This window comes from Oncorhynchus mykiss, chromosome 4 (genome assembly GCF_013265735.2).
Source record: "Oncorhynchus mykiss isolate Arlee chromosome 4, USDA_OmykA_1.1, whole genome shotgun sequence".
Classification (NCBI taxonomy): domain Eukaryota; kingdom Metazoa; phylum Chordata; class Actinopteri; order Salmoniformes; family Salmonidae; genus Oncorhynchus; species Oncorhynchus mykiss.
In genome coordinates this window covers 44450792-44468557 of record NC_048568.1, presented here as the reverse complement: position 1 = coordinate 44468557, position 17766 = coordinate 44450792, and the positions used below count along the sequence as shown (strand labels likewise).

Sequence of the window (17766 nt, the reverse complement as noted above, 5' to 3'; positions counted from 1 at the left end):
TCAGTGTCCTGGGCCCAGCCCAACATCCCCCAGACTGACATCAGTGTCCTGGGCCCAGGCCAACATTCCCCAGACTGACATCAGCGTCCTGGGCCCAGGCCAACATTCCCCAGACTGACATCAGTGTCCTGGGCCCAGGCCAACATTCCCCAGACTGACATCAGTGTCCTGGGCCCAGGCCAACATCCCCCAGACTGACATCAGTGTCCTGGGCCCAGGCCAACATCCCCCAGACTGACATCAGTGTTCTAAAAACTATCAACACCAATAGAAAACAATGTGTGTGAGTGTGTGCGTCGCTCTCTCACCAGGCCTCCGGCAGCAGGATGGTGTACTCGTGTGGCGAGGTGGTTTCTGGGAAGTTGAAGAGGATAGCCAATCGGTGTTGGAGAAGCTCTGCTCCATGATAGGTGAACAGGATGTCCAGTGCCTGGACATTACTCTCCTAGAGGTATAAAACAGGACATTAGAAAAGAGGAAGTCAGACCAGAGACAAATATGGATTTTAACAAACCCATTTAGCTACAGGACATTCAAAGCATAATCAAACGCACCCCCCCCCCCCCACAAAACATATATATTTAAAAAAATAGATTAGGTAGAGGGAAAACACACATATATATAAATCAATAAAACCATAACAGTTGATATACAGCACCGGTCTAAAGGACACATCTACTCAAGGGATTTTATTTTTACATTGTAGAATAATAGTGAAGACATCAAAACTATGAAATAACACTTATGGGATCATGTAGTAACCAAAAGTAGTCTCACACAGAGAGAGAGACAGAGGAGACAGAGAGAGACAGAGAGAGAGAGAGAGACAGAGAGAGACAGAGAGACACAGACAGAGAGACACAGAGAGAGAGACACAGAGAGAGACAGAGAGACGACAGAGAGAGAGACAGAGAGACGACAGAGACGACAGAGACAGAGACGACAGAGACACAGTGTAAGGGTACAGAAGAAGGGTACAGAAGAAGGGTTTACCCTGGCGTAGGTTCTGGCTGACAGAATGATATTCTGGTTCCGGAACTTCTTAAAGAACTCCGAGTCATATCTCTGTTCTGCAGCATCGGGACCACCTAATATATCCTAGAGAGGGGGAGGTAGAGGGTGAACGGGGGAGAGAGGGAGGAGCCTAAACCACATAAATAACAACACTGGAAGGTTGTACCGTCATATCTCTGTTCTGCAGCATCGGGACCACCTAATATATCCTAGAGAGGGGAGGTAGAGGGTGAACGGGGGAGAGAGGGAGGTTACAGAGAGCTGGTAGTCCCATCCACCACACTACCAGGTGGGTGGTATAGAGGAGATGGACCCACTGGTTGTCCTCTAGGTTACAGAGAGCTGGTAGTCCCATCCACCACACTACCAGGTGGGTGGTATAGAGGAGATGGACCCACTGGTTGTCCTCTAGGTTACAGAGAGCTGGTAGTCCCATCCACCAAACTACCAGGTGGGTGGTATAGAGGAGATGGACCCACTGGTTGTCCTCTAGGTTACAGAGAGCTGGTAGTCCCATCCACCACACTACCAGGTGGGTGGTATAGAGGAGATGGACCCACTGGTTGTCCTCTAGGTTACAGAGAGCTGGTAGTCCCATCCACCACACTACCAGGTGGGTGGTATAGAGGAGATGGACCCACTGGTTGTCCTCTAGGTTACAGAGAGCTGGTAGTCCCATCCACCAAACTACCAGGTGGGTGGTATAGAGGAGATGGACCCACTGGTTGTCCTCTAGGTTACAGAGAGCTGGTAGTCCCATCCACCACACTACCAGGTGGGTGGTATAGAGGAGATGGACCCACTGGTTGCCCTCTAGGTTACAGAGAGCTGGTAGTCCCATCCACCAAACTACTAAACATGAAACAGGTTTGTTAACTTGGTGTAGGGCAGACCTTAACCACTCTATTAAAACAAAGTGTTAAAAATAGCCATGTTAACAAATCCACAGATGAGGCTATTTCACTCCACACTGCCCTCACCCACCTGGACTAGAGGAACACCTATGTAAGAATGCTGTTCATTGACTACAGCTCAGCGTTCAACACCATAGTGCTCTCCAAGCTCATCACTAAGCTAAGGACCCTGGGACTAAACACCTCTCTCTGCTACTGGATCCTGGACTTCCTGACAGGCAACAACACATCCACCACGCTGATCCTCAACACAGTGAGCTGGTTATCAAGGGGCAAAGTATTGACACGTGTGTTTTCACTTGATGATGACGAGTTTCTCACAGGACTGGCCTATCTGGGGGATGTTTTCACTTGATGATGACGAGTTTCTCACAGGACTGGCCTATCTGGGGGATGTTTTCACTTGATGATGACGAGTTTCTCACAGGACTGGCCTATCTGGGGGATGTTTTCACTTGATGATGACGAGTTTCTCACAGGACTGGCCTATCTGGGTGATGTTTTCACTTGATGATGACGAGTTTCTCACAGGACTGGCCTATCTGGGGGATGTTTTCACTTGATGATGACGAGTTTCTCACAGGACTGGCCTATCTGGGTGATGTTTTCACTTGATGATGACGAGTTTCTCACAGGACTGGCCTGTCTGGGGGATGTTTTCACTTGATGATGACGAGTTTCTCACAGGACTGGCCTATCTGGGTGATGTTTTCACTTGTCTGAGCGCTTGATGATGACGAGTTTCTCACAGGACTGGCCTATCTGGGGGATGTTTTTTTCTCTTCAGGACAACATTGAGGCTATGATTAAGAAGTTGGAGCTCTTCTCTGTCTTCATTAACAAGGACAACACACAGATCTTTCTGTCATTGTATGATTTGTTGTGTGCAAATGAACTCAAGCTTACGGACAATGTCAAATGTGATATAGCGAAGCCCCTGAGTGAGATGGGTGCGCGATTACGCAGGTACTTTCCCGAAACAGACGACACAAAACAACTGGATTCGTTATCCTCTTCATGCCCTGCCTCCAGTCCACTTAACAATATCTTAAACAGCCTCATCGATGTTGCAACAAGCGGTTCTGTGAAAAACTGAATTTAAAATCAGAAGCCTTGGGAAATCTGTCGAGACACTAATGCCCTTTGCAACCACGTACCGATGTGAGAGTGGATTCTCAGCCCTCACTAGCATGAAGACTAAACACAGGCAGAGACTGTGTGTGGGAAATGATTTAAGACTGAGACTCTCTCCAATACAACCCAACATTGCAGAGTTATGTGCATCATTTCAAGCACATCCTTCTCATTAACCTGTGTTGAGTTATTCACCATTTTCTATGAACAAATAAAGTTTAATGTAAGATGATTAAATAAAGACCAACATTATTGATTGTTATTATATTATTATTTGTGCCCTGGTCCTATAAGAGGTCTTCGTCACTTCCCACGAGCCGGGTCGTGACAAAAACTCACACTCATTCTTATGTTTAATAAATGTATCGTATAGTGTGTGTGTGGCAGGCTTACAATGATGGCAAAAAAACAACATTTGAGAGTGTGCTGACCCTGGTGCTAGAGGGGGTACAGCTGACCCTGGTGCTAGAGGGGGTACAGCTGACCCTGGTGCTAGAGGGGGTACAGCTGACCCTGGTGCTAGAGGGGGTACAGCTGACCCTGGTGCTAGAGGGGGTACAGCTGACCCTGGTGCTAGAGGGGGTACAGCTGACCCTGGTGCTAGAGGGGGTACAGCTGACCCTGGTGCTAGAGGGGGTACAGCTGACCCTGGTGCTAGAGGGGGTACAGCTGACCCTGGTGCTAGAGGGGGTACAGCTGACCCTGGCGCTAGAGGGGGTACAGCTGACCCTGGCGCTAGAGGGGGTACAGCTGACCCTGGCGCTAGAGGGGGTACAGCTGACCCTGGCGCTAGAGGGGGTACAGCTGACCCTGGTGCAGAGGGGGTACAGATGACCTTGGTGATAGAGGGGGTACAGCTGACCCTGGTGCTAGAGGGGGTACAGCTGACCCTGGTGCTAGAGGGGGTACAGATGACCCTGGTGCTAGAGGGGGTACAGATGACCCTGGTGCTAGAGGGGGTACAGCTGACCCTGGTGCTAGAGGGGGTACAGCTGACCCTGGTGCTAGAGGGGGTACAGCTGACCCTGGTGCTAGAGGGGGTACAGCTGACCCTGGTGCTAGAGGAGGTACAGCTGACCCTGGCGCTAGAGGGGGTACAGCTGACCCTGGTGCTAGAGGGGGGTACAGCTGACCCTGGTGCTAGAGGAGGTACAGCTGACCCTGGTGCTAGAGGGGGGTACAGCTGACCCTGGTGCTAGAGGGGGTACAGCTGACCCTGGTGCTAGAGGGGGGTACAGCTGACCCTGGTGCTAGAGGGGGGTACAGCTGACCCTGGTGCTAGAGGAGGTACAGCTGACCCTGGTGCTAGAGGAGGTACAGCTGACCCTGGTGCTAGAGGGGGGTACAGCTGACCCTGGTGCTAGAGGAGGTACAGCTGGAGGTTGAATGTTTGAAGGGGTATGGGATGATAAAACGTTTGAGAACCACTGCTCTCGAGGTTCAGTACAGGTAACTACAGTCTCGCTCCTCCTCGCGCCACTCAGCCACAAAAACCCAGCAGGTCACAAACACACAGCAGGCCCCTCCTACCAGCCCCATTCCTCTCTCCCTTGGTTCATGCATTAATATATATTTTCTGTTGCTTCCCCCACTCGGATCGGACCCGAGCGGGTCTGATACGGGGTCGGGTCTGGTTGTCTTCGGGTCCAGTCGGACCTGTCCTCCATATTTTAAAACGTTATTTATTCGGGTCCATGGAGGAGTCTCAGGTCTATTTCAGAACAACTTTTTTGGAGAAGAGAAGAGCTGTAGTTTGCGGTCTTACCTCGTAGGTGGCCAGGCGGTCCAGGTAGCACAGCAGCTTCAGTCTGCTCCGACACAACTCCTTCTGCTCCAGGGTCAACCTGCAGGACCGCAAAACAACCACGATGACCACGGAGACGACATTAAAAACACAGTAGTAAGCATTTCATTCTGACCGGAAGTCAACCACTCTTGACCCCAGACACTCAAACATTGTAGGGTGTTCACGTATAAAACAAAACACTGGTAATGACTGTAGTAAACACTGGTCATGACTGTAGTAAACACGAGTCATGACTGTAGTAAACACTGGTCATGACTGTAGTAAACACTGGTCATGACTGTAGTAAACACTGGTCATGACTGTAGTAAACACTGGTCATGACTGTAGTAAACACGAGTCATGACTGTAGTAAACACTGGTCATGACTGTAGTAAACACGGGTCATGACTGTAGTAAACACGGGTCATGACTGTAGTAAACACGGGTCATGACTGTAGTAAACACGGGTCATGACTGTAGTAAACACGGGTCATGACTGTAGTAAACACGGGTCATGACTGTAGTAAACACGGGTCATGACTGTAATAAACACTGGTCATGACTGTAGTAAACACGGGTCATGACTGTAGTAAACACGGGTCATGACTGTAGTAAACACGGGTCATGACTGTAGTAAACACGGGTCATGACTGTAGTAAACACGGGTCATGACTGTAGTAAACACGGGTCATGACTGTAGTAAACACGGGTCATGACTGTAATAAACACTGGTCATGACTGTAGTAAACACTGGTCATGACTGTAGTAAACACTGGTCATGACTGTAGTAAACACTGGTCATGACTGTAGTAAACACTGGTCATGACTGTAGTAAACACTGGTCATGACTGTAGTAAACGCTGGTCATGACTGTAGTAAACACGGGTCATGACTGTAGTAAACACTGGTCATGACTGTAGTAAACCCGGGTCATGACTGTAGTAAACACGGGTCATGACTGTAGTAAACACGGGTCATGACTGTAGTAAACACGGGTCATGACTGTAGTAAACACGGGTCATGACTGTAGTAAACGCTGGTCATGACTGTAGTAAACACGGGTCATGACTGTAGTAAACGCGGGTCATGACTGTAGTAAACGCTGGTCATGACTGTAGTAAACGCGGGTCATGACTGTAGTAAACACAGGCCATGACTGTAGTAAACACGGGTCATGACTGTAGTAAACACTGGTCATGACTGTAGTAAACACTGGTCATGACTGTAGTAAACACGGGTCATGACTGTAGTAAACACTGGTCATGACTGTAGTAAACACTGGTCATGACTGTAGTAAACACTGGTCATGACTGTAGTAAACACTGGTCATGACTGTAGTAAACACGGGTCATGACTGTAGTAAACACTGGTCATGACTGTAGTAAACACTGGTCATGACTGTAGTAAACACGGGTCATGACTGTAGTAAACACTGGTCATGACTGTAGTAAACACGAGTCATGACTGTAGTAAACACTGGTCATGACTGTAGAAAACACTGGTCATGACTGTAGTAAACACGGGTCATGACTGTAGTAAACACGGGTCATGACTGTAGTAAACACGGGTCATGACTGTAGTAAACACGGGTCATGACTGTAGTAAACACGGGTCATGACTGTAGTAAACACGGGTCATGACTGTAGTAAACACGGGTCATGACTGTAATAAACACTGGTCATGACTGTAGTAAACACGGGTCATGACTGTAGTAAACATGGGTCATGACTGTAGTAAACACGGGTCATGACTGTAGTAAACACGGGTCATGACTGTAGTAAACATGGGTCATGACTGTAGTAAACACGGGTCATGACTGTAGTAAACACGGGTCATGACTGTAATAAACACTGGTCATGACTGTAGTAAACACTGGTCATGACTGTAGTAAACACTGGTCATGACTGTAGTAAACACTGGTCATGACTGTAGTAAACACTGGTCATGACTGTAGTAAACACGGGTCCTGACTGTAGTAAACACGGGTCCTGACTGTAGTAAACACTTGTCATGACTGTAGTAAACACGGGTCATGACTGTAGTAAACACTGGTCATGACTGTAGTAAACCCGGGTCATGACTGTAGTAAACACGGGTCATGACTGTAGTAAACACGGGTCATGACTGTAGTAAACACGGGTCATGACTGTAGTAAACACGGGTCATGACTGTAGTAAACGCTGGTCATGACTGTAGTAAACACGGGTCATGACTGTAGTAAACGCGGGTCATGACTGTAGTAAACGCTGGTCATGACTGTAGTAAACGCGGGTCATGACTGTAGTAAACACAGGCCATGACTGTAGTAAACACGGGTCATGACTGTAGTAAACACTGGTCATGACTGTAGTAAACACTGGTCATGACTGTAGTAAACACGGGTCATGACTGTAGTAAACACTGGTCATGACTGTAGTAAACACTGGTCATGACTGTAGTAAACACTGGTCATGACTGTAGTAAACACTGGTCATGACTGTAGTAAACACGGGTCATGACTGTAGTAAACACTGGTCATGACTGTAGTAAACACTGGTCATGACTGTAGTAAACACGGGTCATGACTGTAGTAAACACGGGTCATGACTGTAGTAAACACTGGTCATGACTGTAGTAAACACTGGTCATGACTGTAGTAAACACGGGTCATGACTGTAGTAAACACTGGGGGTTGGACAGTTTCCAGCTTTCATACTATTTCTGTACTGTCGACAGAGTCGTTAGCACTGACTGAGTAGTAAGCACTGACTGAGTAGTAAGCGCTGACTGAGTAGTAAGCACTGACTGAGTAGTAAGCACTGACTGATAGTAAGCATTGACTAGTAAGCACTGACTGAGTAGTAAGCATTGACTGAGTAGTAAGCACTGACTAGTAAGCACTGACTGAGTAGTAAGCACTGACTGAGTAGTAAGCACTGACTGAGTAGTAAGCACTGACTGAGTAGTAAGCATTGAGTAGTAAGCACTGACTGAGTAGTAATCATTGAGTAGTAAGCACTGACTGAGTAGTAAGCATTGAGTAGTAAGCACTGACTGAGTAGTAAGCATTGACTGAGTAGTAAGCACTGACTGAGTAGTAAGCACTGACTAGTAAAAACTGACTGAGTAGTAAGCACTGACTGAGTAGTAAGCATTGAGTAGTAAGCACTGACTGAGTAGTAAGCATTGACTGAGTAGTAATCATTGAGTAGTAAGCACTGACTGAGTAGTAAGCATTGAGTAGTAAGCACTGACTGAGTAGTAAGCACTGACTAGTAAAAACTGACTGAGTAGTAAGCACTGACTGAGTAGTAAGCATTGAGTAGTAAGCACTGACTGAGTAGTAAGCACTGACTGAGTAGTAAGCATTGACTGAGTAGTAAGCATTGACTAAACAGTAAGCATTGACTAAGTAGAAATCATTGAGTAGTAAGCACTGACTGAGTAGTAAGCACTGACTGAGTAGTAAGCACTGACTGAGTAGTAATCATTGAGTAGTAAGCACTGACTGAGTAGTAATCATTGAGTAGTAAGCACTGACTGAGTAGTAATCATTGAGTAGTAAGCACTGACTGAGTAGTAAGCATTGACTGAGTAGTAAGCACTGACTGAGTAGTAAGCACTGACTAGTAAGCACTGACTGAGCAGTAAGCACTGACTGAGTAGTAAGCATTGAGTAGTGAGCATTGACTAAACAGTAAGCATTGACTAAGTAGTAATCATTGAGTAGTAAGCATTGACTGAGTAGTAAGCATTGAGTAGTAAGCACTGACTGAGTAGTAAGCATTGACTGAGTAGTAATCATTGAGTAGTAAGCATTGACTAAACAGTAAGCATTGACTGAGTAGTAAGCATTGAGTAGTAAGCACTGACTGAGTAGTAAGCATTGACTGAGTAGTAATCATTGAGTAGTAAGCATTGACTAAACAGTAATCATTGACGAAGTAGTAATCATTGACGAAGTCGTGTCAGAAATGTGATGACGATGGTTTTATCAAATTGATTAACTGTTTAATTATCACGATGATTAAATTACACATGTAACAACTAACTCATCGGCAATTTTGGGGAAACATGAAAAAGTAGCCGTTTTCTGAATTAACTCTAAAGATATAAATCACATTTCAGTCATTCATTAATTGTTCTTCTATCAGTCGCTTTCTGAATGTCGCAAAACCCTAGCATAAAATATGAATCAGCGATATACACATCGGCTTAATTATATATTTACTAACTAACTAACTAACCACACATTATTACATGCACAAACAGAATAGGTTACACATTGATTACTACATACTGCAATAAAAAGTCCCTAGTGGACTACACTAATATGATGGAACGGGAGGAGCATGTAAGAAAGAGCGGGAGAAAAGACAAAGGACTTCACTACACAGCTGAAAACTGCGCCGATAGAAATGCTAATACTTTGCACGTGAACAAAGAGGGAAGTCAAAATCAAAAGTAACAGTCAATATCTGATGTGGCCACCAGCTGCATTAAGTACTGCAGTGAATCTCCTCCTCATGGACTGCACCAGATTAGTTAGTTCTTGCTGTCAGATGTTACCCCACTCTTCCACCAAGGCACCTGCAAGTTCCCAAACACTTCAGGGGGGAATGGCCCTAGCCCTCACCCTCCGATCCAACAGTTCCCAGACATTTCAGGGGGGAATGGCCCTAGCCCTCACCCTCCGATCCAACAGTTCCCACTTTCAGGGGGGAATGGCCCTAGCCCTCACCCTCCGATCCAACAGGTCCCAGATATCTCTGGGGGGAATGGCCCTAGCCCTCACCCTCCGATCCAACAGGTCCCAGACATCTCTGGGGGGGAATGGCCCTAGCCCTCACCCTCCGATCCAACAGGTCCCAGACATCTCTGGGGGGAATGGCCCTAGCCCTCACCCTCCGATCCAACAGGTCCCAGACATCTCTGCGGGGGAATGGCCCTAGCCCTCACCCTCCGATCCAACAGGTCCCAGACATCTCTGGGGGGGAATGGCCTTAGCCCTCACCCTCCGATCCAACAGGTCCCAGACATCTCTGGGGGGAATGGCCCTAGCCCTCACCCTCCGGTCCAACAGGTCCCAGACATCTCTGCGGGGGAATGGCCTTAGCCCTCACCCTCCGGTCCAACAGGTCCCAGACATCTCTGGGGGGAATGGCCTTAGCCCTCACCCTCCGGTCCAACAGGTCCCAGACATCTCTGCGGGGGAATGGCCCTAGCCCTCACCCTCCGATCCAACAGGTCCCAGACATCTCTGCGGGGGAATGGCCTTAGCCCTCACCCTCCGGTCCAACAGGTCCCAGACATCTCTGGGGGGAATGGCCTTAGCCCTCACCCTCCGATCCAACAGGTCCCAGACATCTCTGCGGGGGAATGGCCCTAGCCCTCACCCTCCGATCCAACAGGTCCCAGACATCTCTGTGGGGGAATGGCCCTAGCCCTCACCCTCCGGTCCAACAGGTCCCAGACATCTCTGTGGGGGAATGGCCCTAGCCCTCACCCTCCGATCCAACAGGTCCCAGACATCTCTGTGGGGGAATGGCCCTAGCCCTCACCCTCCGATCCAACAAGTCCCAGACGTGCTCAATGAGTTTGAGATCCGGGCTCGTCGCTGGCCATGGCAGAACACTGACATTCCTGTCTTGCAGGAAATCACGCAGAGAATGGCTGGTGGCATTGTCATGCTGGAGGGTCATGTCAGGATGAGCCTGCAGGAAGGGTACCACTTCCCTGTAACGCACAGCGTTGAGATTGCCTGCAATGACTATAAGCTCAATCCGATGTGTGACACACCGCACCAGATCATGATGGACCCTCCACCTCCAAATCGATCCCGCTCCAGAGTACAGGCTTCAGTGTAACGCTCATTCCTTCCACGATAAACGCGAATCCAACCATCACCCCTGGTGAGACAAAACCGTGACTCGTCAGTGAAGAGCACTTTTAGCCAGTCCTGTCTGGTCCAGCGACGGTGGGTTTGTGCCCATAGGCGATGTTGTTGCCAGTGATGTCTGGTGAGGACCTGCCTTACAACAGGCCTACAAGCCCTCAGTCCAGCCTCTCTCAGCCTATTGCGGACAGTCTGAGCACTGATGGAGGGATTGTGTGTTCCTGGTGTAACTCGGGCAGTTGTTGCCTTCCTGTACCTGTCCTGCAGGTGTGATGTTCACATGTACCGATCCTGTGCAGGTGTTACACGTGGTCTGCCACTGCGAGGACGATCACCTGTCCGTCCTGTCTCCCTGTAGTACTGTCTTAGGCGTCTCACAGTACAGACATTATAATTTATTGCCCTGGCCACATCTGCAGTCCTCATGCTAAGTAGTAAGCATTGACTAAGTCGTTAGCATTGACTAAGTAGTTAGCATTGACTAAGTCGTTAGCATTGACTAAGTCGTTAGCATTGACTAAGTAGTCAATTACACATGAGCAGAGACTCAGTACCTCTGTAATGGCCAAGTAAGGAACACAAATCAACAAGCACCAGTCACTGGATAGAAATCACAAATTAACCAGAGAAGAACTCAAACACACGTCATCATCACTGTAGTAAGAATTTGATTCTGAGCATAAAATCACACAGGATCAGAGGCTCAACCCGGACATCACTGGTGACCTCAAGATACCGACCACAGCTTCACTGCTCAGAGATCTGTCCACGGCTAACGCCACGCAGACACCAGCTCCGCCCGCCCACGCAGACACCAGCTCCGCCCGCCCACGCAGACACCAGCTCCGCCCGCCCACGCAGACACCAGCTCCGCCCGCCCACGCAGACACCAGCTCCGCCCGCCCACGCAGACACCAGCTCCGCCCGCCCACGCAGACACCAGCTCCGCCCGCCACCAGACACCAGCGCCGTCCACCACCAGCCACCAGCGCCGCCCGCCACCAACGCCGCCCGTCACCAGCGCCGCCCGCCACCAGCGCCGCCCGCCACCAGCGCCGCCCGCCCACACAGACACCAGCGCTGCACTAGCATATACACCCTTATATTGTACTAGGGAAATGGTGCTAGCTGGGGCTGACAGTGATGACTGGAAAAGAGCAGAATCAACAAGCCAGACAGTTGCAATGTGAGAAGGCGTTGACGTTGACCACTGTTATGTAAAAGCCAGGACCAGTGGCCTTTGAACCCAAGTGAGAATAGGTCCTCCGGAGACATGGCCCGGTGAGACACGGGCGCCGGTCCGCGGAGATGGAAAGAGAAATCCAGTCCGTGTAGTTCTGAGCCTTTTAGGTAAATCACTGAGGTAAATCCTGGATGGAAACACCAGAGGGACATAAAGCACGTCAGAGGAGAAGTGCTGGTGTTGCATTACGTGCACCTCGTCCATTAAAATGTATCCTAGGTCAGCACTCCTATTGGAAAACACTTTATAACACAGGCCCAGAGTACCACAACATCCCTAGTACCCTATTCCCTATACCGTGCACTACTTTGGTACAGGGCCCATCAGACACGGTCTAATGTAGGCAGACTGTGTGTGTCTCAAAGCTGTCAGATCAGCATCTTACTACAATCTGATCTGGTTGCAATTTCTTCATCTCTGTGGAAATATTACAGTATCACAGGGAGAGGGGTAAATGTAGTGGTAGAGAGAGAGGGGTAAATGTAGTGGGAGAGAGAGAGGGGTAAATGTAGTGGGAGAGAGAGAGGGGTAAATGTAGTGGTAGAGAGAGAGGGGTAAATGTAGTGGTAGAGAGGGGGGTAAATGTAGTGGTAGAGAGGGGTAAATGTAGTGGGAGAGAGAGAGGGGTAAATGTAGTGGGAGAGAGAGAGGGGTAAATGTAGTGGTAGAGAGAGAGGGGTAAATGTAGTGGTAGAGAGAGAGGGGTAAATGTAGTGGTAGAGAGAGAGGGGTAAATGTAGTGGTAGAGAGAGAGGGGTAAATGTAGTGGTAGAGAGAGAGAGGGGTAAATGTAGTGGTAGAGAGAGAGAGGGGTAAATGTAGTGGTAGAGAGAGAGAGGGGTAAATGTAGTGGTAGAGAGAGAGAGGGGTAAATGTAGTGGTAGAGAGAGAGAGGGGTAAATGTAGTGGTAGAGAGAGAAGGGTAAATGTAGTGGTAGAGAGAGAGGGGTAAATGTAGTGGTAGAGAGAGAGGGGTAAATGTAGTGGTAGAGAGAGAGAGGGGTAAATGTAGTGGTAGAGAGAGGGATAAATGTAATGGTAGAGAGAGAGAGGGGTAAATGTAGTGGTAGAGAGAGAGGGGTAAATGTAGTGGTAGAGAGAGAGGGGTAAATGTAGTGGTAGAGAGAGAGGGGTAAATGTAGTGGTAGAGAGAGAGGGGTAAATGTAGTGGTAGAGAGAGAGGGGTCAATGTAGTGGTAGAGAGAGAGGGGTCAATGTAGTGGTAGAGAGAGAGGGGTAAATGTAGTGGTAGAGAGAGAGGGGTCAATGTAGTGGTAGAGAGAGAGGGGTCAATGTAGTGGTAGAGAGAGAGGGGTCAATGTAGTGGTAGAGAGGGGTAAATGTAGTGGTAGAGAGGGGTAAATGTAGTGGTAGAGAGGGGGAAATGTAGTGGTAGAGAGGGGTAAATGTAGTGGTAGAGAGAGGGGTAAATGTAGTGGGAGAGAGGGGTAGAGAGAGGGGTAAATGTAGTGGTAGAGAGAGAGGGGTCAATGTAGTGGTAGAGAGAGAGGGGTCAATGTAGTGGTAGAGAGAGAGGGGTCAATGTAGTGGTAGAGAGAGAGGGGTCAATGTAGTGGTAGAGAGAGAGGGGTCAATGTAGTGGTAGAGAGGGGTAAATGTAGTGGTAGAGAGGGGGAAATGTAGTGGGAGAGAGAGGGGGAAATGTAGTGGTAGAGAGGGGTAAATATAGTGGTAGAGAGAGGGGTAAATGTAGTGGGAGAGAGGGGTAGAGAGAGGGGTAAATGTAGTGGTAGAGAGAGGGGTACAAGTAGTGGTAGAGAGAGGGGTAAATGTAGTGGTAGAGAGAGAGGGGTAAATGTAGTGGTAGAGAGAGAGGGGTAAATGTAGTGGTAGAGAGAGAGGGGTAAATGTAGTGGTAGAGAGAGAGGGGTCAATGTAGTGGTAGAGAGAGAGGGGTAAATGTAGTGGTAGAGAGAGAGGGGTAAATGTAGTGGTAGAGAGAGAGGGGTAAATGTAGTGGTAGAGAGAGAGGGGTAAATGTAGTGGTAGAGATAGGGGTAAATGTAGTGGGAGAGAGGGGTAGAGAGAGGGGTAAATGTAGTGGTAGAGAGAGGGGTACAAGTAGTGGTAGAGAGAGGGGTAAATGTAGTGGTAGAGAGAGAGGGGTAAATGTAGTGGTAGAGAGAGAGGGGTAAATGTAGTGGTAGAGAGAGAGGGGTAAATGTAGTGGTAGAGAGAGAGGGGTAAATGTAGTGGTAGAGAGGGGGGTAAATGTAGTGGTAGAGAGGGGGGTAAATGTAGTGGTAGAGAGGGGTAAATGTAGTGGTAGAGAGAGAGGGGTAAATGTAGTGGTAGAGAGAGAGGGGTAAATGTAGTGGTAGAGAGAGAGGGGTAAATGTAGTGGTAGAGAGAGAGGGGTAAATGTAGTGGTATAGAGAGAGGGGTAAATGTAGTGGTAGAGAGAGAGGGGAAAAATGTAGTGGGAGAGAGGGGTACAAGTAGTGGTAGAGAGAGGGGTAAATGTAGTGGTAGAGAGGGGTAAATGTAGTGGTAGAGAGAGGGGTAAATGTAGTGGTAGAGAGAGGGGTAAATGTAGTGGGAGAGAGGGGTAAATGTAGTGGTAGAGAGAGAGGGGTAAATGTAGTGGTAGAGAGGGGTACAAGTAGTGGTAGAGACAGGGGTAAATGTAGTGGTAGAGAGGGGTAAATGTAGTGGTAGAGAGAGGGGTAAATGTAGTGGTAGAGAGAGGGGTAAATGTAGTGGTAGAGAGGGGTACAAGTAGTGGTAGAGAGAGGGGTAAATGTAGTGGTAGAGAGGGGTAAATGTAGTGGTAGAGAGAGGGGTAAATGTAGTGGTAGAGAGAGGGGTAAATGTAGTGGGAGAGAGGGGTAAATGTAGTGGTAGAGAGAGAGGGGTAAATGTAGTGGTAGAGAGAGGGGTAAATGTAGTGGTAGAGAGAGGGGTAAATGTAGTGGGAGAGAGGGGTAAATGTAGTGGTAGAGAGAGAGGGGTAAATGTAGTGGGAGAGAGGGGTAAATGTAGTGGTAGAGAGAGAGGGGTAAATGTAGTGGTAGAGAGGGGTAAATGTAGTGGTAGAGAGGGTAAATGTAGTGGTAGAGAGAGGGGTAAATGTAGCTGTAGCTGTAGCTCATCCACCTCCCAAATACAGCTGTAGCTCATCCACCTCCCAAACACAGCTGTAGCTCATCCACCTCCCAATCACAGCTGTAGCTCATCCACTTCCCAAACACAGCTGTAGCTCATCCACCTCCCAAACACAGCTGTAGCTCATCCACCTCCCAATCACAGCTGTAGCTCATCCACCTCCCAAACACAGCTGTAGCTCATCCACCTCCCAAACACAGCTGTAGCTCATCCACCTCCCAAACACAGCTGTAGCTCATCCACCTCCCAAACACAGCTGTAGCTCATCCACCTCCCAAACACAGCTGTAGCTCATCCACCTCCCAAACACAGCTGTAGCTCATCCACCTCCCAAACACAGCTGTAGCTCATCCACCTCCCAAACACAGCTGTAGCTCACCCACCTCCCAAACACAGCTGTAGCTCACCCACCTCCCAAACACAGCTGTAGCTCATCCACCTCCCAAACACAGCTGTAGCTCATCCACCTCCCAAACACAGCTGTAGCTCATCCACCTCCCAAACACAGCTGTAGCTCATCCACCTCCCAAACACAGCTGTAGCTCATCCACCTCCCAAACACAGCTGTAGCTCATCCACCTCCCAAACACAGCTGTAGCTCATCCACCTCCCAAACACAGCTGTAGCTCATCCACCTCCCAAACACAGCTGTAGCTCATCCACCTCCCAAACACAGCTGTAGCTCATCCACCTCCCAAACACAGCTGTAGCTCATCCACCTCCCAAACACAGCTGTAGCTCATCCACCTCCCAAACACAGCTGTAGCTCATCCACCTCCCAACACAGACGCTGAAGGCTTAAACTGACATATTTTGCTGGGGATTTTTGTTCCCATTGTGTTGCTTTTTGTCTATTGACACACCGGTGCATCAGTCTAACAGTTAGATGGCTGTGATAGGAGGCAACTGAGGATGGATCAACAACATTGTAGTTACTCCACAATACTAACCTAAATGACAGAGTGAAAAGAAGGAAGCCTGTACAGAATAAATATATTACAAAATATGCATCCTGTTTGTAACGAAGGGCTAATGTAAAATTGCAAAACAATGTGTCCTGAATAGAATGCATGGTGGTTGCTGCATCATGTTATTGGTATGCTTGTCATCGGCAAGGACTGGGGAGTTTTTCAGGATAAAAAAGAAAAGATATAGGACTAACCACAGGCCAAATCCTAGAGGAAAACCTGATTGTCTGCTTTCCAACAGACACTGGGAGACAGATTCACCTTTCAGCAGGACAATAACCTAAAACACAAGTTTGACTTAAATCGTCTTGAAAATATATGATACTACTTCAAAATGGTTGTCTAGTAATGATCAACAACCAACTTAAGAGCTTAAATCATTTTTTAAAGAATACATGTGCAAATATTGTACAATCCAGGTGTGCGCCGTTTTTAAAGACCCAAAAAGACTAATGTGTTGTGAATACTTGTGAGATATTTATGTATTTAACTTTCTAAATTTAGCCCCCCCCCCCCAAAAAAAAAAAAAATAATAAATTATTGTTTTCACTTTGTCATTATGGGGGTAGTGTGTGTAGACAAAAACAAAATGTGGTTTAAGTCAAGGGGTCTGAATACTTTCTGAAGGCACTGTACAACTATGTCATCTGATTTATGGACGTCAAGAAATATCAGATGGACTTTACTCAGTCAAGAGACCATTTCTAAACTAGTGAACCTTGACCGTTTGTCAATCCAAGCACAGTAAGCCGATGCACTTTATGAAAAGACCAAAGGCCAGAAATGGAATGTGCCGGAAGACAATAGAGAGGATTTGGACTCGTCGTTAAACACATTTTACGAGACGGACAAATTGACTCACAGACGATGAAGGAGTATTGTGCGTTCTCTCCTTCTCCCCTTCTGTGTAAAGAAATCCCACTGCAACCGTAGTGCACACACACACCACACCCCACACACCACACACACACACCACACACCACACACACACCACACACACACCACACACACACCACACCACACCACACACACACCACACACACCACACACACACCACACACACACCCAGGTACTGAGGTGGGACACACAGCAGACTTGTCAAAGTTTACCGGTCATCGCTGGCTTTGTGACTGATAAGTGCCTGTTCTAGATCAATAGATCGCTAGAAGACGAATCAATAGATCGCTAGAAGACGAGTCTGATAGGTGCCTGTTCTAGATCAATAGATCGCTAGAAGACGAGTCTGATAGGTGCCTGTTCTAGATCAATAGAAGACGAGTCTGATAGGTGCCTGTTCTAGATCAATAGATCGCTAGAAGACGAGTCTGATAGGTGCCTGTTCTAGATCAATAGATCGCTAGAAGACGAGTCTGATAGGTGCCTGTTCTAGATCAATAGATCGCTAGAAGACGAGTCTGATAGGTGCCTGTTCTAGATCAATAGATCGCTAGAAGACGAGTCTGATAGGTGCCTGTTCTAAATCAATAGATCGCTAGAAGACGAGTCTGATAGGTGCCTGTTCTAGATCAATAGAAGACGAGCCTGATAGGTGCCTGTTCTAGATCACTAGAAGACGAGTCTGATAGGTGCCTGTTCTAGATCAATAGATCGCTAGAAGACGAGTCTGATAGGTGCCTGTTCTAGATCAATAGATCGCTAGAAGACGAGTCTGATAGGTGCCTGTTCTAAATCAATAGATCGCTAGA

The 17766-nt window shown here is 48.0% G+C and overlaps 1 protein-coding gene across 2 annotated transcripts in view; it reads right to left on the bottom strand.

Moving 5' to 3' along the window:
• nbas (NBAS subunit of NRZ tethering complex) overlaps nt 1-17766 on the bottom strand; it is a 299089-nt gene that overhangs the window by 231847 nt on the left and 49476 nt on the right. For both annotated transcript variants that reach the window (XM_036976424.1, XM_036976425.1), the window contains 3 exons: nt 4828-4906; nt 994-1098; nt 309-445 (listed from right to left, as the gene is read on the bottom strand). In XM_036976424.1, coding sequence (XP_036832319.1) covers nt 309-445; nt 994-1098; nt 4828-4906 — 321 coding nt within the window. The remainder of the gene's footprint in view (nt 1-308; nt 446-993; nt 1099-4827; nt 4907-17766) is intronic.